Source organism: Frieseomelitta varia, unplaced genomic scaffold (assembly GCF_011392965.1).
Source record: "Frieseomelitta varia isolate USP_RPSP 00005682 unplaced genomic scaffold, Fvar_1.2 scaffold_212, whole genome shotgun sequence".
Lineage (NCBI taxonomy): Eukaryota > Metazoa > Arthropoda > Insecta > Hymenoptera > Apidae > Frieseomelitta > Frieseomelitta varia.
In genome coordinates this window covers 191,369-212,504 of record NW_025109884.1, presented here as the reverse complement: position 1 = coordinate 212,504, position 21,136 = coordinate 191,369, and the positions used below count along the sequence as shown (strand labels likewise).

The window sequence follows — 21,136 nt, the reverse complement described above, 5'->3', positions numbered from 1 at the left end:
AGAGAAATGTTATGCTGAAGTTATATTCTTCTCATTGGAGTAACGCAACCGTGTAAAAAATAAACGTTAATTAAATTTCGTGGCCAATGGGATCAAACATTTCTCTAGAGAAGAAAATAATTGCTGACAGAAGATGCGACGTCCACGAGATGCAAGGGGAATGCAGAGCTGTCGGGGGAGTTGCAGATAATTGGAAATCGCGGGGGTGTAGATTAACGTGGTGCACACGCGAATAATTACGCGCCGACGAATCGTCAATCAGGCTGATACATCTGCACTACTTTCAATGATATCGTCTCTAGATAGATCCTTTCTTCGACTTTCGTGGATAAATAAAGAGCCGGGATGCCGTGGTAGACGATCGCTTTTTCCATTAATGAAATACAAGCAGTGGGTAGTGAAACGATCAGTATCACTCGTGCAGCAATCACGATGGTTCTATAGCAAGCAATCGTCCTCTTGTCATTGTTAAGAAGCGTAGAAACGTTTGTAAAAACATGGGAAAACTGATGAAATTACGATGAAATATTGTAAAAAGGGTAAAATGAAATTTGATCTGAAGATCAAGGTCTCAAATAATTTAATCGCATTTGTAATTATTAGAAAGAATGGAATGCTGTATTAAACAACTCAAGAACACTCAACTACATTCTCCTGATATTCCTCCTAAAAAGAATAGAATATTCTATCTTTTAAAAAATTATAGAAAAGAAAGAATGAAATTTAATCTAAAAATCAAGATCCACGTCAAATCTGGAGATAATCTAATAATAAATATCCTACATGAATATCCAACTGTTTAAGATTCTTTCAAAAATTTACTCACTAAAATTACATTGAAATATCTTAAGACATCGAAAAGTTCAAAATCATTTGAAGATCACAGTTGTTGAAGAAAAATTCAAAGTAAAAAGAGTCAAGAAAGCAAAAGAGTTGTATACCAGACCACACAACAGATCTAAAATAAAAATTCCTTCAAACTGTCAACAATGTTCTGTCCAAATACTTTCTATTAGTAACCATTTCAACCAGTTCAAACCATTTTGTACCATTGAATTAGATAATTCAAGCTGGCTGTAAGTAAACTAAATTTAAAGGTAAAAATTCATTTATAAAACACTTGAGAAAGACTCACCGGATGAAACGAAGCATTTAAAAGAGATCACTCGAAGAAAGGTGGTTGCAGTCTCGTGACAAGCTTACGATCACGGTCAGCGACGCGAACGTGACAAAGTACGCGCGGCAACTGTTCTGAACCGGTTAGGGTCGCGTGTAGTCGCGCAAGGAATCGCACTTCAACCCCTCCACCATTTGGCCAGAGAGTTGTTCGCGCCAGCGTCGATCCTTGTTCGCACGGACCAATTATACGGAACAAGGCGTAACACGAAGCTTGCGGCAATGTGAAATTGGTCTTGTGACCGACAATGGACCTTTTTTTGATTATTTAAATGAACCTGAAATATTCGAGACATTTAAATGGTTTTATTTTTGGATCCAGCAGGAAGTGTTGTCTAAGTTATTTACATTGTATTAGCAAGTTAATGGAGATATGTTCTCGTTATTCTGGCGTCTGGATGTGATGGAAGTATGTCTGATAAATACTTTTTGTGAAACAATAGAGGTATCCTTTAGTAAGTAATTCTTGTTCACTTAGAGAAGATTTTTTAGAGAAAGATCTCGAGACCATTATTATGTAATTCATTTGACTACTAATATTATTACTGACTATTTATATTATTAACATTCGATTATATGTGTATATTGCACAATAAAGATTAATTTTAATAAAAACAAATTTAGCAAAAGTTAATAATACATTCAGTGACACATTCTTTATTAAAACTTAGATCTAATCAAAATAAACCAATTTGTATAACTATAATAAACTAATTTGTATATTTACACCTAATCTAATCATCGTCACAAGTTGCATCACAACAATCTAACACAGGAATTCCAGTATACATCATCGAAGAACCAAGTTAAAATTCCTGTTACGTAAAGGGCGCAAAGAAGTCAAGTCCGGCGCGTGTGTTAATTAAACAGATTACGAAACACGATGGATGTAGAAGGCAAGGTTAATTAATTTAAGTACGGACGGACGGTGTCGATCAGGTGAATTTCCATTAATTCCAAAATACAATATCCCCGATTGGGTTGTACACGTGTTTAGCGTCGATCTCACGCGGCCTACTGAAAACGTGACACACCATGGCCACGTGATAAAGGGAGGCGAGAGCCATTCTTTTTTTCATCGGTGAAAACCGATCAGGGAAGCTCTTTCTCGCCGCTTTTAACCGCCTCGTAATAATAAGAAAATCCTTCTAGTCTTTACATCGGGAATCGCTTATAGCTGGTTAACTGATTGGAGATGAAAGACGCAGCTGCTAAATTTAATACACTGGTTCCTCAAGGACCTTGCCCTTTGCAATTACTCTTCATTGCTGCTAAGACTTTTCAGTTTTCTTAGATCAATTTTCACTTCTTTTGTAGCGTATTACTGGAATTCCTTTGAAAATTTTGCAATACGGAGTACTTCATAAGTTCAAAGCATTTAACAATAATTGCATAAAGTAATTTGATGAGTGTAAAAAATGCTTTCAAAGATAATTGCCGAGGTCTTTCGTCGACATCAAGTTAATTAAACGTCGGGTTTATTAATATTCCGTTGTTCAGATCAAAAGTTGATACAATATTCTAGAAAATTTATTTTTAATGGGTTTACCTAATCTCTTTATGCAAACTTTTAGTAATCACGAAACACTTATTAGAGCTATTATCTCCTATATATTGTTTGAATAGAAATGATAAATTGAGAGGAGAATTGGCTGTTATGCACATGGGTTATATAAACTGTTTATCTCCTGGAGATAAATGGATTCAGATAAACGAAATCCTATTTCCTTCATACGATTTCATCTCGCTGATCAATTAATTCTGAACTTAACAAAAATCTTTGATGCAGCATACCTGAAAATTGGAAAGAGAAGAGAATTATCAACTTGCAATTAGAACACATACATTAAAAATTATTACTTGAATGATAATTAAAGGAATTAATAGTTAACCTGTGATGTTTCAACGATCACAATTTGGAGCTCTCGAGATGAGTTGAACGAGATGGAGACAGCATCTGAAATGACAAAAAAAAAGAAGATAGATTAGAATAAAAATTAATTTTTAAATGAAAAAAAAAAAGGAATCAATACAAAAAAGTGCACAATTCTCTCGAGCACTGTTTGATTGGCTATTTTTTCCTTTAACGGAAAGCCTAATGATCCCATAAACAAAATTCGAATACAACAAAAGATGATTGTCTCTCCTGGCGAACTTTTATTGTTCGAGTAAAAAAATTTAAAATAACGGGGGGGGGGGGAGCATATTGGAAAAACGATTGCTTCCGTCAACCTTTTTCCCAGGAAGCAATCACGGTGTGCAAGTTATAGTAAAATTTCCGTAAAATCAGTGCGACATTTCGCAATCCTCTCATACAACGCTGTTCAAAAACTTAGAATCCTCCATTTACTTTTCTAACAGAACGTTTCGAAATCGAAGTGTCAGCAACAAACTGTGACACGCGTGGAAAATTACGAAACTTTCCCCCCTTTTCTTTTTTTAATAAAAAGTTCGAATTTTAAAACAAAATCGTAAAAATTCGAAATCTTGTTAAATTCAATATTAAAAATTAGATTCGATACTTTGTTCGTAATAGAAATTTATCCATTTTGCATCTAGTATTTTCATTTCGGAATTCTTGCGAATTAATACTCGGATATTCAATGTTAGAAATTTATGTGAAGTATAGAAAGATTGCTGTCGATAGTAAAGTCGATGAAAATTGTGTGAAATTGTTCAAGAATAATTTTCGAGAAGAAGATGAGTGAAAGTAGAACATATAGGAAAACTAAAGACGAAAATAGGAAATAGGTGAAGGAAGTGAACGTAAGGATGAGGAATAATCATGTAGAGAAGGTGGTGATAGGTTGGTGGTGATTTAGGGACGAGAGAGAGAGAGAGAGAGAGAGAGAGAGAGAGAGTAATGTAGACAGGCAGTAATCAATGAAATTGGGTAATTAGAGAAGGGAATTAACTACAGAAGGGAACAGCCCTTGAGAGAAATTTCCACAGATAGCTGTGTGTGAGAGACACCGAGGAAGAAAAGGGTGCTGTACAATCAAATCAAAAACTTCAATTACAATTCAAATCGAAGGAACTTCTATCTATGATAAAAATTAATTATCTCGGATAAATGAACTAATTTGTTCGTTTTTTTTTAAAAAATATATACGTACGTACGTACAAAATAACTCAAAAATCTCAGGACACTTTTTATTCTTAACCCTTGGAACTCGATTTGTTTCCAACGTTGTTGCTCGTTCACTTGTATTTATTTTAAACTGAGTTACAAATGTTTTCTATTTATTATCATATAATTTATTATTAATTTCTTAAATTTATTATCAATTTATTGTTAATTTTTATTCATTAATATATCGTTTATTTGTTTATCATTTTTTGAAGTGTGATAACTTTTAAAACAATTTCCAATATTTGTATTGTTACCACCAGCGTCCAATACAAGTTCAAACGGTTAAAAATCAATGTTTAATCGCGAATAATAAAATTTTTTAATCCCACATGTACTTTGCGACTAATTTGATATATAGAATTGTTAATAAGTAAATCCAAAAAATAACCCTCGTGATCGTAAAGATTTCTGGTAAATGTAATCTGAGAAATTCTGATAAACACAATCTTTTCTGAACAGTCCTGTATAACGAGAGCAAATCACGGGAAAAGCGCGGAAAATAAAAATAAAAAAATGCGGGACAAGCGAACGACGTGACATTGTTATCGATAATTCTGCTAAATATCCTCGCGCATTCTCGATCCTGGTCGCGTAAATCAATCTGGGAAACAACCGGAAATCCCGATGAGCTACGCTGGCTTACACCAAGCATTTTTCCTCTCTTTCTCTCCCTCTAACTCTCCGCGCCCCTCTCGATTCCTGTTTAAATGAATATAATGAAAAAGCGAGGAGAGAGAGGTAACTAGGTCGAGCAGCTCCTCCCCTCTACACCGCGAGTTTAACATTCACAGATCAAAGTTTATTAATTTCGTTTCAACTTCGAAGACAATTAAAAGTTCAGGACCTCTCGGTGGCGCTCTGATAACCTATCCGAGTAATTATTTAATCGTGAATAATTGTTCTAGCGTCGATGAATTTGATGTTTTGTTTTAATTTACATCACCCTTTCGAGGCACAAGCGCAAATTGAATATTTCGGGGCTGTAATGCTGTCCCTTTTTTCCTTTCTTTTTTTCTTTTTTTCTAATGTCAAAAAGAAATTTTACTTGGTATCGGTGGATCATTGGGAGCAAGCAGCAACAATTTGGAGTCACGTTACTTGGAATATTTAATTTATGTTAATTTAATAATTGAAGAATTTTTAATTTAATAAAAGTTGGAATCGAATATCATAAATTTTAACAATCTGACGTAAATTACTGTGCTAATCATCCGATTAATAAACCGAATATTATTATTAAAACTCTTCAGTCGACTTCTGATGAAAAAAAAAATCCAATTCTATTATATGAAGAGACGCAGTCATATGCATTTCAGTAGCATTGAATGGACATGTGATAATTTAATTTACATGTTGTAATTTTAATACTTTCATTCAAGCTACATGTGTCTCTATTTTATAGAAACGAGTGAAAAGAAGTAATCACTGATTTTAATTAGTCCTTTGTACAGCAAATTTCCACGTATGGAAGCTATTTGTTCAGATGAATTTTTCTCTTAACAAACAGCTATTATGTTGGAAACTTAACATTGGACTAATTGATAAATTTGGAAATAAAACAGTACAATAATGGATCTTCTGAGAAGAACAGCTTGAAACGTTTATTTAAATACATATTTGTACAATAAGAAGGCAATTAAATGCTTTGCTGTGAGTACCTTTTCAAAAAGGAACACAATTTTAAATGTGCCATGGAAACTGAGCGGTGAAAAACAATGAGATCAAACATTTTTCTTTCCATGGCACAGTGTGTAGTTATGCAAGTGTGTATAGTTACGCTTGCAATCTTTGAGTTTATATAAAAATTAGAAGTGAACAAGTATGAAAATTATTGTGCGTTTCTATCAGTTTTTTTTTTTTTCTTTTTGTTTTAAAGTGTCTTTTGGTCCCACGAAAATTTTGAACAACATGTAACTACATAAATTAGAAACGGAAAAAAATTCAAATGCTAAATTAAAAATAGGTACTCTTCATACATTTTAAAAATTAGAAGAATTAAAATCGATGCTCTAGCTCAGATAATTATGTACAACCTGCTTTTTAGAAACTACTTTTTTAAAAAACGACACTACAGCTATCTGTTAATTAATACAGATTTCATATCAAATCAAAAAGAAAAGACAATTCAGTAGTGCCGTGAGAGTTTGTAGTTCCATTAAGAAGTAATATATATTTATACATATATATTTATATCCTTTGTGCAGTCACAAAAATTTGCTACGATGTTTAATAAGTCTTACGTTAAATATTATCACTGGTCTTTACAATATTTCACATATCGATATAATTTAAGCCGGTGTATATAATATCAATGAACATCCGCTTTGGATGTGCTGTTGTATCTCCCCTATTAAATTCAAATTTCACTATTAATTTTATATTTCCAATGATTTCACAACTACTCCTGGTACTTTCAGTTCTTCGTAAAACAACTTTATAAATGTTTATAAATAACAATCAGAAAATTAGCTACAAAGAAGTAATTACTAAAGGTGATAAAATTCACAAGAAACTTGCACTTTTTTAAAATATTGCTCTCAGCTAGCCTTATTAAATTGATTAACGTAAACATGATTAAACTATAAAAATATTTAACAATATTATTAATAACAATGACGATAATTTCGCAAAGAAATGATCTAGAAGAGAAACAGGAACAGGAACTCTGTTTTATAAATCCTGATACAGGTGCCTAATTATACATGTATATACACACAGAATCGAAAATGCTGATGTTTATTTGCACAATTATGATTATGTTCCCTAAATACGCTATTGTTATCTTTCTAACATTACGGCTAAGACCAAGAGAACCATGACCGAGTGGACTGTGTAGGGGATTTAGGTAATGGCGAAGATGGCACCGATGAAGTTGGTGTTGTTGGTGTAGCCGGTTTTTCATTATTCATATTTCTGAGCCGCACTTTTTCATTAGTTTCGGCTTGCATCTTTTGTTCGTATTGTCGAACATCCTCTAGTGTCATATCGTACCACTCATCGATCCACGCAAATGCTTGACGATGACCCAATAATAAAATATCTCTTATACACTGCAGATGTAAGAACATTATAGTTGCACATTTTTTGTAGTTTAAATACTCTACAAATGTTTGTAAATAAATTACTCTATGAATGAAGTCTTCCACGCGAGTTTGCATGCCCCATACTTCAAAAGAGGCCTGAACTAGTTTGTAAGAACACATTACAGGTTGCGTGGTGTCTTTCCACCCCTCTACCAATGGCCCACGACCAGTTCGTTGCGATTGAAAGAATTTTGGGTCCTAAAGTAAAGATATCTCAATGCAAACATTTCTATCCCAAAATCGAAGTGTTACAACGATTATAATACCTCTTCCTCTTTATAGTGTTTCGAGGACAATTCATCATACGCGATGTCCACAAAATCAACCTCACGATGAATCAGTTCAATAGGAGACAGACCTAAGCACTATTTTAACAGCGTTGTAAATAACAAAACTGATTCCATTTATGCATAAACCTCATTTACATACATTTTCTGTGGATCCATTGTTGTTCTCATATCGAGTTCTTATCGAGATGTGAAATTTTGGAATAAAAGAACACTGGAAAGTAAAAGTTTATGTAACAAGAGACCTCACACAAAGTTACATCACACATACTTACAGTATATTCTTGGTAGACCATAAGTATCATGAAAAAGAAACCCATATTATTTAATGAGGTAAAAATTTATGAATATTTGTGAATTCTATTTGACAACATATTATCTATACTTAGATGTACCTGTGATAGTAAAGGGATAATAATTCCATGCCTTCTCTGTGACATAGAATATTCGTGGAATGACCGACTGAATCCAATATGGCAATTTACTGCAAATTCACGCCAAAAATACCGTGAGAATTTGAGCACAGAAATGTTAGAGCTATCATGAAGATTACCTAGACAAATGGATCCGTTTCTCTGTATATTGGCCTTTTCCATGCTCTTGGTGTTCACACTCAACATTTTCAACTACTTCAACACCCTCATCATTATCTGATTGCTCATGACTGTGTCTTGCAATCATATAAAGCTGTCCTATGCGATACTACAAAGAATATTGCTAAAGGTGAAATATGAACCTTGATCCTAATTGTATTTCGTCAAGCGTTGAGAAAGAATATTAACTGACAGAGTGAAAAATTACAACGAAATATCATTAAAAAAACTTCGAAGCAATTATACGTAGAAAGAATGCGAGTATGGATAGTAAGTGTGATAATGATTTACATAAAAAATTCAAGAATTACCTCTTCCGTGGTAAGTGGCATGCATATACGATATTCCTTCGTTAACACCATATTTGAAACGAGAATCTGACAATCCTCTATGACTGCATTAAATTAATACTCGCTTGTGGAATTAAAGGGTTCTCCCCTTAGTTAATGAATTCAAAGTTAATGATATCGTCATCTAAACAGCAGTTCCACTAGTCTGAGGCGATGGAGCAATAAACAATCGAATTCAATGAAGTTCGCCCTCTGTTCTTAAATCGATAATAATGTTTGACACCTTAAATAAGTGGTAATGTAACTAGTGGCGTCGCGAAGAAAAGGATGCCAACCGCTTGAATTATTTAATGATAAATTATGAACGACTAAATACTTTTTCCCAATGTAATTAATTATGTTAGTTTTCTTGCGATACCGAAAAAAACTCTCATTTAAGTGTAATATTTATTAAATGAAATACACTGTTAAAAAATAAATTATTTAAGATCAATAATTAAGTATCCACATGTTTTTGCAATTCTTCCAATGCTATTCCAAATAACCTGTTACGTGTGTCAGTGTAGTGAATTGCGTTGCTTGTAACATGCAATAAAACATAACCTCAAAATCGCTAAAACAAATATATGATGCGACCGCAAAAATTCCGGCTTCCATGCAGTGCAGAAAGGTAATTAAAGGGAGGACATTTTTTTACGTTCTTTTTTAATTCCATTAATTTATAAATTTGCCGAGTAACAATACAAAAAGTTTGTTTTTTAATATTAATGACAACGTTCAATATCTTCCTTTTAGCTTTATACAGACCGACAAGAAAGTAGTAATAGTATCTGTGTTTGGAAAATCACAACATCGTGCAAAAGGATGCAAGACCAACATGCTCAGTTCAGTATTGCAGGTGGGCCTCCTGGATGAACCAGAAGTGAATAAAGAATCATTTGTAAGAATTACTCCACACACAACAGAATCTTCGAAATAACTTCTATGAAAGTGATATAAATGAAACTATTTTCAGTGTGAAATTGAGGGATATTATGATTCAAAAGATAGGACTATATACTTGCATTTAAGAGGACTGTTAGATACCCATACTCTTTTAACAGAATATGATAAATTTGTAGAGAAACAAGACTGTAAAGATTTCCTTAGTGTGTGGGCACACATGAGAGACAAATATGCAAAAGCATTACTTGTATTGTTTCATATATCACATGTTATTATTCTCACTCATCCAACTCACACATTTGACTACAGTTATATACATTTATTCAGGGCCATGGATATTGTGAGGTATATATTAATCTTTCCAATGAATATATTATCCTACGGTCTTGAATACATGTTTTGATTTCTAGACAGAAAGTTTCTCCACAACTTTCCGATGTTTTAAGCTGCATATACAGCTTACCTAAAGATTGGATTTCAAATGTTAGACCCTGTTCTCCGAGAGTTTTATTTTACTTTGAAACTTGTCCTACTGTGTTCCAAGATGCTACCAGTGGAGCTAATATTAAGAAATTAGAGCATTCTTTGGAAGATCAAATATATCAAGTATTAAGGAAAAACCGTATAGTAACTAATATTAGGTAAATATAAACACTACAGGACTCAAGAATTATTTAATTCAATGTGTAAAATATGTGGATAAATTTTCAGTTCAAATTCGCTGTTTGCAATTCCTGCAAATCAAGAATTTGTTTATGTACATACTGGTACAATAGAATCTAGAGATATTCTAGGATACATGGCGAAGAAACTCATACAGAGCTGCAAAGTTAGCTCTGGAGGAAGCACTTCGAGAAGTTTGGCCAGTCAGGATTCCAACATTCAAATAGATGATACAGAAACTGGTAAATATAATATATAAAATTAAAAGTTAATGAAACTAATAATAATTTTTTCTGTGTTCACAGAAACTCGTTCCTTCAGATCATTTCTACAACAACACATAAACTTAGCTTTTGCAAGAGGTTTTGATGATAATGTTGGAAGACACTCTGTACCTGCATATTTTGAAGTCAGTCCAGAAAACCAAAACAACTACTATAATTTCACACTTAATTCTAACTTTAATTTTTCTTTTAATAGATACCCAATGTCACAATATTCTGTGAAGTAGCAAACAAGGTATATGATTATTTTATATATGGGACAGACAAAGAACTACTAACTTTACATAGCTTGTTAGATACTGATGTAAAGTTCAGCAAGAGCAGGTGCAGCAAAGTACTGCCCCGAGCTCTTCAGACTTACCAAGAGAATCTTCCACAACATTACACAAGGTATTCAAGATTCTCAGGGGGAAATTTCAATAAAATAATCCTTCAATATTTACACCAGAGCGTATCACGAGACAAAATTGGCTCATGCAATGGCAGTTTTTGAGATGCATGCACGAGGTCCGTTGTTCGAAGAGTTCAGTGAAAAACTACAAGTCGAGTGCGAGAAACATTGGAGATCTGGCAGGCAAATGTGCGAGGTACTATCTCTGACAGGGAATCCCTGTACGAATCCGATACATAGAGGTGGAAGTGAAGGCGCTGGTGGCGGGGAACAGACGGAACAAAGGGACAGCGACAAGTGCGTGTCGCTTGGAAAATGATTTATTATCTTTCATTACACATTATATAACTCTAATTTGAGGCTGTATCACTTTACAGCGATTTGCCAATCAGAGAGCATTGCAGCGGAGTTCGATATATCTGTGCCTGCAATTGCGGTCGTTGTCAAGGTTCGAGGGAGGACCCTTTCAGTCTGAGGCAGGCCAACTACGACTACTTTCAAATGCTGGCTAAACAGTGTGCTTGCGCTCAGTTGGAAAGTATACAATTTCCTATTTTTCAACCAAGCACGCACAATTATAGGTAAAATACGTATGATAATTGTTGATGTTACTAACAGTTTTTTATGTGTTTCAAAGTTTGAGTAATCGTGTGTTCGTTCTTATTGCAGGCCTGCACAGTTGTTTTCTACCAAGCGAAAGGATTCTTTTAGTCATATAGAGTCTCCAACATCTCAGGGAAATACTCAAGCTTGTAGTTTAGGAGTCAATACTTTACATGGTAATTATTGCTTCTTTGATAAAAAGCTTTTTAGTAAAATATTTGTCTAAGAACGTTCAGATAAACAAATTTCTTGGAATTTTCTCAGACGATATTCGGACACCATATGGAAGCGGAGGTCAATCACCTCCAACAAGTGAAACTAACGAAGATGTACCTAAACTCAGTAGCAAAACTAGTCTAACACCTAGTGATGCCCATAAAGTTGTCATAGAAGTATCGGATAGTGATGCAGAAAATGCGAGAGGTAAATTATTATAAAAATTGATTACAACGTTGCATATACCGATCATTGTATAACATCAGTATTTTGCAATTTTATAGAAAAGTCTCTAGTCAAACAACCATCAACAACAGAATATCTACCAGGAATGTTACATACAGAATCACCAGCTGGTTTATTGCCACAATTCTCTAGTTGGTCTCTAGTTTGTCTCGGACCAAGTAGCCTGTATTCTCATAATTTGGGTTTACAGCATCAGGCTGGCGTTTTACCCACTTCTGCTTTCCTCTTACCTTGGGATGTGACTGTGAGGTAATTTAATATTTGTATTTATCGTTAAATTGGATTTAATTCGTAGAAATTGACTTTCGGTTAGACTAGAGCATCAAAAAGAAAGGGGCTCTTTATGGTCGACCATAGGTGATCATGGAACTCATGGCTATTGTCCCAGAGGGAAAAACTTTCAAAATATGAATACTATTCGTGGCCGGAAATCAAAAGGTGGAAAAGAGTTCGTGGTGAAGATATTTGTGGGAGTGGAGTACGAATGTCCACGAGGGCATAGATTTATGGCGTCTGCGCCTGATAAAGTTTTAAAAGCTACCGGAAATGGTATTGTAAAAGATAGTGGAAATAAAGTTACATCCAGCACTGCTGACATGCCGCTGTATTTTCCCTGTCCCTGCAGGTACGTAAATATTTAAGAAATGAATTGGAGTTAAGAAACGTCGAAATTTTCGAAATTTTCAGACAAACGAAACCCCTGATAGCCCAATTAATGAGAATTCATGTAGTGACACCAAAAGCTCCTGTTCACGTTACGTTAAATCCTAGAGTACAACCCGGACCTCCACCTTGCCCAATTTTTGTCACTGGTTGTGATGAACCGATAAAATTGTCGCAAAGTGCCTACTGGGTCTTGAGATTACCGTATCCTTTGAAAATTAATATCTACGTTATGTGTGAATATAACCATACGTAATAAAATTTTTAGTATATTACATATAACCATATGTAATAAAATTTTTAGTATATTACAATTCTTGTAAAAAGATTTAAATAAATTCTTAACGAAACTTTAAAATTAGATATGTGTATATGGACGAGAAAGGACCATATTTGGCGCCAAAAGAACTGGTGCCTACTTCACATGGCAGGCTACTGGCGGGAATGTACGGAATTAGCGAAGTACTTCCGGAAAAGAAATAACGCAGTATTCGATTTTTTAAATTAAGAAATGATTTGTACGAAACTTGTAAATTACTTTTTGTAAATATACAAAAATAACTAAAATTTATAATTTTTAATCACAGTTATATATAATATGTCTCCACTTTTTGATTGAATCTGACTAGCGTAGTCAGTCCAAGTAGCTAGTAACGATCAATTTGAAAATGGCCGTTACAATTCAAAGCTAGTCAAAGGCGATTGGCTTTTGTAATTATAATTTCCCATAGTTTATTATTATATGCTTATAATACACGCTGTCGTACTTTTAATTACTAGAGTGCTTCAAATTAAAAATTACAAAAGAATTTGTGCAATGGCATCTTTTATTTGATAGTACAGTACAAATTTCAAAAAACGCGCAGTATATGTGTACTCAGTACTCACAAATTATTTGCCAAAAAGTTAATCTAAAGTGATGTTAATATCTCTGACTTACCAAAACCAGACGTAGAGTACTTTGATGTCTTCCGTGAGCACTTTCAACACTATTTTTTACATAATTAATTTAAAAAATTGTTAATTCGCGACGAGCACATCGATGAATGTATATGCTGTACTGCGTGTGACGCGGAACTGATCTGCGCAGACAGTTTAATAACCGGGGAGCGCTCTGATTGGTCCATTCAAAGAATTATTCAAATGACGTAAATAAAAACGGGCTTCTGATTGGTCGATGCAGAAAATACATACTTTAAAAATTCAAATCGTTCAATATATCTATTTAATGTAATTTATTATTACATTAAAAAATCAATATATATGTAGTATTTAAATCGCGTATTATAATAAATGTTTATGATTTTTTAAATTAATTCATAAGATTGAAAGTCAAGTAATAATTACGTAATAAAATACTATTCCACGTTTGAATTTCTCCGCCATTGGATCGTAGCGCTACGACTGTTACAAAATACAAGGTGTAATCGTAGCGAGAGAAAATAAACGTTTATTGTTGAATCCACACGTGAAGCAGTTATTTTTGTCTGTCATTCACCATTGTTATGAAATTTTTGGTGATATGAATGAAATATTTTTTCGTTGAAAATGTCTCTAAAAGTGATTTTATTTTTAGTAATGTGCTTGTAGCATTATGAGAAAAAAATTAATTTTTTAAAATTCATATTTTTAATAGCATGTACGTATGTAACTTTTGTTAGCTTTTCATTTTTATTTTAATTAAGTCCCTCTCGTTCAGTGTCATTCAGGACAATAATTTCTTCCAATTTTTATTTTACAAATTAATATTTTATAAATAATATCAGATGATAAGTTTTGTCATTATTTTTTCAGCGAGAACAAAACAAAATGGTACCTGCACGTTTGTTGATATTTTTCTTTGTGTCAATAATTTATCAAGGTGGTTATGCTTCAGTATTTGAGTGGATTTGGAGCAAGGATACAGATGAGACTACTGTTTTAGTAGCAGATGGTGTCCCATTAATCTCAATTCCTTATGAATCTATGACAGAGGATGAAAAGTTCCTTCAGGAAGCTGCAAAATTTACAGAAATACAGGTGTCATCGCCTTTGGAAACATGCCAGCACAAAGTTATTATGAAGGTTAAAACTTCTTGCTCTGGGATGAGCGAGGAACAACTTGCTAAACTTAGCGTTAATCTTTTGAATTGTCAGTCTGCAGTAGAAGGCAGAAAAGTATTCCCATGCACTGACGAAATGGTAAAAATTTCATTATTTTTTTTTTATAATAAATTTTTAAGTCAATATCAAAACTGTTAGTTTTTAAAACTTCAACATTTTTTTACTTACAATTTTGAATATGTTTGAATTGCTTGTACCTTAACTTTGTTTTGCTAATGGCATTATGCAATAAGACATAGAATAGAATTCAACTATATACACTTAAATATACATCACAGTTTTTTGTGTGTGAAAACACATGTGGAAAGGTGGTCTAAAGCATGTTCAGACTTGCTTTTTTTCCCCACTCAACAGACAGACCTCCACTAGCACAGTCTCTGTTTGTACTTGGAAGTGATCAGTTGGACAAGTTTACATGTTCCAAAAACTTATTATTTTAATTATTTGTATATAAAAGTGAATAGTGCAGCAGTTACTACAACAATTCTTTTATTAGATAATTTTAATAATAGAATGATTATAATTCTAATGTATAGAATGATTATTTAAATTTTTACAGTCACTGAAACAATGTACCACAGACATGGATGCAGATATGTGGAATGCATATCATTTAATGAGTAATAGAGCTAGAGCAGTTTGTTATGCAGCCCGTAGTACTCAGTTTCGTGCTCTTACAGAATTGACTGTAAACAAATTAATGCAATCTGCACATACACAAATTAAAACACTAAGTTCATTAAAAGTGAGTAAAATAGTATATATGAGTTGCAGAGAAAAATATTATTCTGTTATTCAACATTTATTCAGGAAGGTCAAGACCGTTTAGAAGAACAGACTGTACAAGCCTTATTAGCTTTATCAGAAGGTAATAAAGCATTGCTGGAACAGCAAAAACGATTAAAAGAAGCACAAACATCTGCTTCTAATCTCGTGACGACAAATTTGAGGGAATTGAAGAATGAAAAGGCCTTGATTAAATCTGGACATGCACAACTTGCAATAATTGCAGACGATATTAGGAAAAAATTAGGTAATTAATTAAATGAATCAAAATATATATCTGTGACTACTATTCATTTAGTTAATTCAGTTGCTTTATAGAAGAGGCAAATAAACGTTTAGAGCAACAAACTATTGAAATGGAGGAAAACCATGATGAAATATTAGAAGATTTGTATAATGTTCAAGAGCAAGCACAAGTGATGTGGGATAAGATAGAAGCCAGCACACGTAATATTTTCGACTACCATGAAACAACACTTATTCGATTTGAACAAGCTATAGAAAAATTAAATCAGGTTAACAATACTGTTCACTATATTTGGAATCTAACAAACAGCATGCGTGCAGAAGTGGATGAGAAATTGAATTGGTTGACCAGTTACATTGGTGACACTGGTAATTTTAAAATCTATAAATATTGATAATATGAAAAAAAGATAACTAAATTTTCTAAATCTTTAGGAGAAAAAATGTATCAAATGTATCGTGTAGGCTTGCACATTGTTTACTTATTATTTGCTATGGTGATTGCTGCGTTCCTTCATGCGCCATTATTGACCAGAATTACTATTATGGGACTTGTACCATTAAACTTAGTGTCTTTCTTGAAACATGGCATGGATGCTTGTTTGGATTTTGTATCAATAAGCGTATTAATATTCTTAATCACGATGAGTATGTGTTATGCAGAAAAAATATTTATAAATTTAGTATATAATTTTAATTTCTTTTTCTCGTAGTGCATTTCTTAATGATTGGAATTCAACGTTTATGCGGTGCAAAAAGGACAGAAACGCGATCAGACCCCATTCAAGTCATAAACCAAATTGGATCTGCTCAATTACCACGTGTCTCTTCAGTATCTTTCTATACAAATCTGAAGACAAATATCAGGAAAATCTATGTTTTTGCCCGTTACCAAATAAATCAATTTATTCGTAAGTTCTATAGTAACAATGTTCCATTCTATTTTGATTAAAACAATTAATTCCAATTTTCAGAGAAATTTAACACGCTGATACAAGCAGCAGCTTCATGGAACAGGCGAAGTTCGACACCACACGAGGAATTGTCTTGTTCGTATACCTCTTCGAGGAAAAATCAGGAAGATCTTGTTCGTAATTATGAACTACAACGTGAACAAGAGTTTCCAACTATGTCTGAAGATCTCAGCGATTTCGAACATTCGAACTTGATGAACAGGTCTATTGATGATTTTGACTATTTATTCGATGCCAATGATCTGAGGCGAAGATTAAAGAGAAGAGATGGTTCTGTCGGCAGATCTAATTCTTATCAACGTTCACCCTCCAGGAGGTATATGAAACTTAAAAATAACTAAAAAATAGGACATTACATTTTGTTACAGTAGGATTTAATAAAATGATTTCAGTGTTACTCCAACATCAAGAATGCTATGTAATGCTATAACAAAAAGTGGCAAAAGATGTCGATTATTTACAATGAATGGACAAAGACATTGTAATAGACATATCAATGGAAGCACAATAGGTGACTAAAAAATTTTTTAGCACAATAATAAATTAGTTAATTGAGTTAAATGGAATTAGACTGAAATTGTATTACATTAATTGAATTGAATTTTTCAAAATAATATTCTTAATGAATTGCATGGTTTGATGTAATTGTTTTATCAATTGTACAATTTATTGAACATTATAAATGTCCATAATTTTAACGTCAATACGATGCCTTTCAAGAGTATGACTCATAAAAAAAAAAACTGCGTGATAAAATGGTTTGTATATTTCATATTTTGAATGGGACTTAAAAAAGAATTATAATTGTATATAAAAAACAGCTATTGCTAATGTATTTTATATGTCCTGTATTTCTAAGAAACATAAATTAAATGATTGTAATTTAAATTATTTTATACAAACTCTCGTGTTGTAAAAGTGATATTAATAAAACAATTGAAATCTATAGGTATTTTATTTAAGAATATTTATAAACGTATATTCATTAATTAAATGAAAATATTTCACAAATATTAAAGTAGAGTCAAAGTAATATTTTCAATTACAAACAGCCATGTTGTATTGGGTACAAATTGCATTGGTCGTCAGTTCTAAAAACGTTGAACTTTTATCAAACCCAATTTCAGTTACTAAATTGTGTAGATTACAGTAATTTATTCCATAATCGAATATCCTGAACCATTCCTTTGATACGGATTCCCCCTTTGATACGGATTTGGTAATGAGAAATGACTTTAAAAATTATCATTAAAATTATTGTTAAAAAATTGAATGTACCGTTGCTACGCAGGTTTTATTGATTTCTTCAAAATCAATTTTTATTGTTTCCATCGTTTTCATATTTAGAGCGAAATGAATAGCTTTAATTATAGTACTTTCATTTGGTTTTGGTTCCTTGAGCTATAAAAGCAAAGTAATTTTAAAAGTATATTCTGCTGTATTTTTTCAAAATTAAAATGTTTCGATATTGAAACAAAAGTTATTTTCTCTACCGTATATAAACATTTGCTACTACGTGGACCACAGTTCATGTAGGACGACCAATTAAGTATCTGAGACCTAAATTTTTGCATAACATATTTGCATGGATCTTCAAATTTCCTATTAAAGGAAAAAAATAATAAATTATTTTAAAATATTCTTCTTAAATTAATCGAAAAAAATTCCTACGATTGTCCATCAAATTGGATAAGATATATTTAATTCTAAATCGACTGTTTTATTCGTGAAAATTTATTATCGTCTTTTGGCAGCGTGGAAGTTCAAAGGGGAGCACCGAAATAACACACGCGACATTCTCATGAGCTTGAAAAGTGCGGTTCGTATATTTTTCAAGCGATGTCGTCCAGCCAAAGAAAAATATACGAACCTCACCATTGCCGGCCAATATTCAGTTTCTCTACGCACAGGATTGTTTGTGAAGTAGATGTTATCTTAAAACACATTTTTCTCAAACTTTTAGGATTATAGACAGAACATTTATGCTGCTCCATTTGATGCTACAGTACTTTTGGTTACAAAAATGAACGGCGTAAATGACAAGATGCTGATAATTCATGAATCATATAATCACTTAAAACGATAAGAAAATTTCATAGAAAAAACAAATTTGAATGAAAAAATTAATTATAAATAAGTTCTTATTTCTACATAAATAGTTGAAATACCATTTTACAATGCAAGAAGCATGCATAGGATAAGGAAACACCAGGCTAATCCAGACAACACACAAAAGGATTATCAAGAATCCACTGACAGAATAGACAAAGCATTTACATTTTGGAAAGATACATACATCTTTAACTATCACTGATGATGAATTGCCCTCCTCTTTTATTCTGATTTTACCTTGACCTTTGATTTTTAAAGAAGGATTAATCTTTAAAGCTTAAATTAATCTTTGAAAATCAGAGCGGATGAAGTTGTAAAAGGAATATCATGAAAGTAAAAATGAGTTTGAAGAGGACCATTTTGTTTTTTCGTCGTGGAGACATTCTGCGAGTTAATAAATCTCTGTTTATCGTGCATGTAAAGTGGTAGTCGCCTTGACATTGATCTGAGCTCCATGTTACGATCTTCGCAGCACGGGTGTTCCAACCTTGACGTTTTTCTTTGACCATCACAAATCTATCATCTTTTGACAGAAAGGGAAAAAAACAATGAACTGGCGGTACCTGAAATCTGTCAGAGATATGACGATGTATGACTGTCATGTTCTATTCTCTGACAACTTTGCTATGCGCTTAAAAAATTAGTTTGTTATTGAAATTTTATTTTTTTTTGCAGAATTTTCTAAAATTGACATTTCTATAATTAAGAGATTTGCGTCAGACCAATCTGAAATGCCACATTTATCTGTAGTAGCCTTCCCACGAGTTGAATCATTTTCTTTTTTATCGTGTCCGTTAACACGTATTCAGTGTCCCTAATGAACACTATCTACCAAGATAGGAGCCATAAATGTACTCGTTCCAACTCTTTTTTCTTTTCTTCCCTCGGTTTTCATTTTTATGCTATGACTGATCTTGTGACTTTGTCAAATAATTTTTTTCTACAATGTTAAAATTATTTTTAAATATTAAAAATATAATATAATTTCTACAATATTAAAAAGTATTTCTAGTTATTAAAAATTTAACGACTCTCTTTTCAATTTCTAGTTTTTAGTTATTTTTTTCTACTCGAAGGTTTCACTTCACTTTCTTTGAGCGTAAAAAAAGAAACATGTTCAGAGAGACGTCCGACAATGTGACACGCTTTGATGTTCTCCAACGCTCGTACAAATGTATTTTTTTGAATTGAAAATCCCGCCAGTTCCGATTCAAATTAGTAAATTATGTACTTGAAAATGGATGTCGACGAAATTGAAACGGAAGGAAGTTGACGGGCAGATGGATGATCCGGTTGTCGCGACGCCGTTTGTAACAATTATTCCTGTTGAAAAAGAAATCTTTGTCAGCTATAATTAGTTTCATTCCGTTTCTTTCGTATTCTGCAAAAAGAACAAATCCCGGTATAGATTTTCTAAAAGTAACTCCGATTATGAAATTGAAATAAAAAATTATAAAATGATGATTTTATAAATTATATAACTATAATTAAAAATTATAATTTCTAAATTTTATAATAATTTGAAAAATTGTAATATAATTTAATTATAATGTAAATGCGCGCGTAATAGTTTTCAAATTGGGTGAAGATCACAGCGCCAAATGAAGTGGTGAAAATATGTAATTAGCTGTTGTGATTCTCGATATTATATTTCGTCATCTAACCGTCAGTTTTAAGCGGGAAGCAGAGCAAGAATCATTGTCTAGAGTTGCTCAGGTAAAAATCTACGGTTAATAACTTTTATATTTGATTTACATTGTTAAACATGTCTACAATTTCGAACAATCAACGTTAGTAAAGAATTATTACATATATATGTTGAATTCAAATCACTGACGTTGATTAGAAGCGAACGTACATGTTTGTGTGTTGGTTACAAATATACGAATATACGTGTATAATTATTAAGATAGTATCGTTTATGTTGATTTAATTGGATTGATTCTGTTCGATTAAGCGAAATTGGCGCGTAAGCATACATAAATATTTTCCGTGAATGCTCTAGCATGTACAATATCTATATATATATCAATAGATACCCTCTACCGTTAATGAGCCGAATCATGTTCGTGCACGTTCGGCCCCCACCCCTCCAAATTAATTTGCGACGCAAACCTGTTGCGCAGGGATTTAGTCCTTTGTGGAAAATTGGAAGGTAAAGATGTGTCATTATGTCGTGTGACATTTATTAACTGTACAATAGTTCTATTTTTCACCATTCACGTTCACGCTACTATTAGCTTCACCTAAACGTATGTATTTACGTATTTACTCAATACCTTATCGAATATTATTACTGAAATATATGACGACAATCCCTTTTTTTTCTTCGAGCGTGTAGT

At 32.7% G+C, this 21,136-nt stretch overlaps 5 protein-coding genes across 17 annotated transcripts in view; 2 read left to right on the top strand and 3 right to left on the bottom strand.

Annotated features, from left to right (window-relative positions):
* LOC122527165 (PDF receptor) overlaps nucleotides 1–13,613 on the bottom strand; it is a 65,471-nt gene extending 51,858 nt beyond the window's left edge. For 5 of the 12 annotated variants that reach the window (XM_043651110.1, XM_043651112.1, XM_043651108.1 and 2 more), the window contains exon 1: nucleotides 1,136–1,383. The gene's annotated coding sequence lies outside the window, so the exon portion shown is untranslated. Of the gene's footprint in view, nucleotides 1–1,135; nucleotides 1,384–3,068; nucleotides 3,134–13,513 lie in introns of those variants that run through there. The other 7 variants (XR_006306296.1, XR_006306299.1, XR_006306297.1 and 4 more) reach the window with 4 other exon arrangements.
* On the bottom strand, nucleotides 5,886–8,803 carry LOC122527169 (cytoplasmic phosphatidylinositol transfer protein 1). Its single transcript, XM_043651118.1, has 8 exons — nucleotides 8,584–8,803; nucleotides 8,233–8,381; nucleotides 8,075–8,163; nucleotides 7,955–7,962; nucleotides 7,822–7,893; nucleotides 7,659–7,757; nucleotides 7,435–7,590; nucleotides 5,886–7,359 (listed from the first exon to the last, which is right to left on the bottom strand). Exons 1-8 carry the CDS (start codon nucleotides 8,632–8,634, stop codon nucleotides 7,108–7,110), a joined length of 876 nt encoding a protein of 291 aa, XP_043507053.1. The 5' UTR covers nucleotides 8,635–8,803; the 3' UTR covers nucleotides 5,886–7,107.
* LOC122527162 (protein SMG8) lies at nucleotides 9,001–13,134 on the top strand. The gene is made up of 15 exons (XM_043651104.1): nucleotides 9,001–9,232; nucleotides 9,358–9,502; nucleotides 9,578–9,852; nucleotides 9,918–10,148; nucleotides 10,219–10,412; nucleotides 10,476–10,579; nucleotides 10,651–10,844; nucleotides 10,903–11,142; nucleotides 11,223–11,426; nucleotides 11,515–11,624; nucleotides 11,713–11,871; nucleotides 11,949–12,159; nucleotides 12,224–12,535; nucleotides 12,598–12,777; nucleotides 12,936–13,134. Exons 1-15 carry the CDS (start codon nucleotides 9,189–9,191, stop codon nucleotides 13,054–13,056), a joined length of 2,724 nt encoding a protein of 907 aa, XP_043507039.1. The 5' UTR covers nucleotides 9,001–9,188; the 3' UTR covers nucleotides 13,057–13,134.
* Nucleotides 13,614–13,937: 324 nt separating the features above from the next.
* Nucleotides 13,938–17,624, top strand: LOC122527163 (protein brambleberry-like). 2 transcript variants are annotated; one of them, XM_043651106.1, is made up of 9 exons: nucleotides 13,938–14,212; nucleotides 14,368–14,754; nucleotides 15,236–15,421; nucleotides 15,487–15,709; nucleotides 15,781–16,077; nucleotides 16,144–16,356; nucleotides 16,422–16,619; nucleotides 16,683–16,998; nucleotides 17,075–17,624. In XM_043651106.1, exons 2-9 carry the CDS (start codon nucleotides 14,383–14,385, stop codon nucleotides 17,199–17,201), a joined length of 1,932 nt encoding a protein of 643 aa, XP_043507041.1. In that variant the 5' UTR covers nucleotides 13,938–14,212; nucleotides 14,368–14,382; the 3' UTR covers nucleotides 17,202–17,624. The 2 variants fall into 2 exon arrangements, with proteins under 2 accessions (XP_043507041.1, XP_043507040.1); XM_043651105.1 differs by having other exon boundaries at nucleotides 13,958–14,216.
* Nucleotides 17,625–17,720: 96 nt separating this feature from the next.
* On the bottom strand, nucleotides 17,721–19,250 carry LOC122527170. The gene is made up of 5 exons (XM_043651119.1): nucleotides 19,151–19,250; nucleotides 18,851–19,037; nucleotides 18,176–18,284; nucleotides 17,961–18,083; nucleotides 17,721–17,885 (listed from the first exon to the last, which is right to left on the bottom strand). Exons 1-5 carry the CDS (start codon nucleotides 19,248–19,250, stop codon nucleotides 17,721–17,723), a joined length of 684 nt encoding a protein of 227 aa, XP_043507054.1.
* Nucleotides 19,251–21,136: the final 1,886 nt, after the last annotated feature.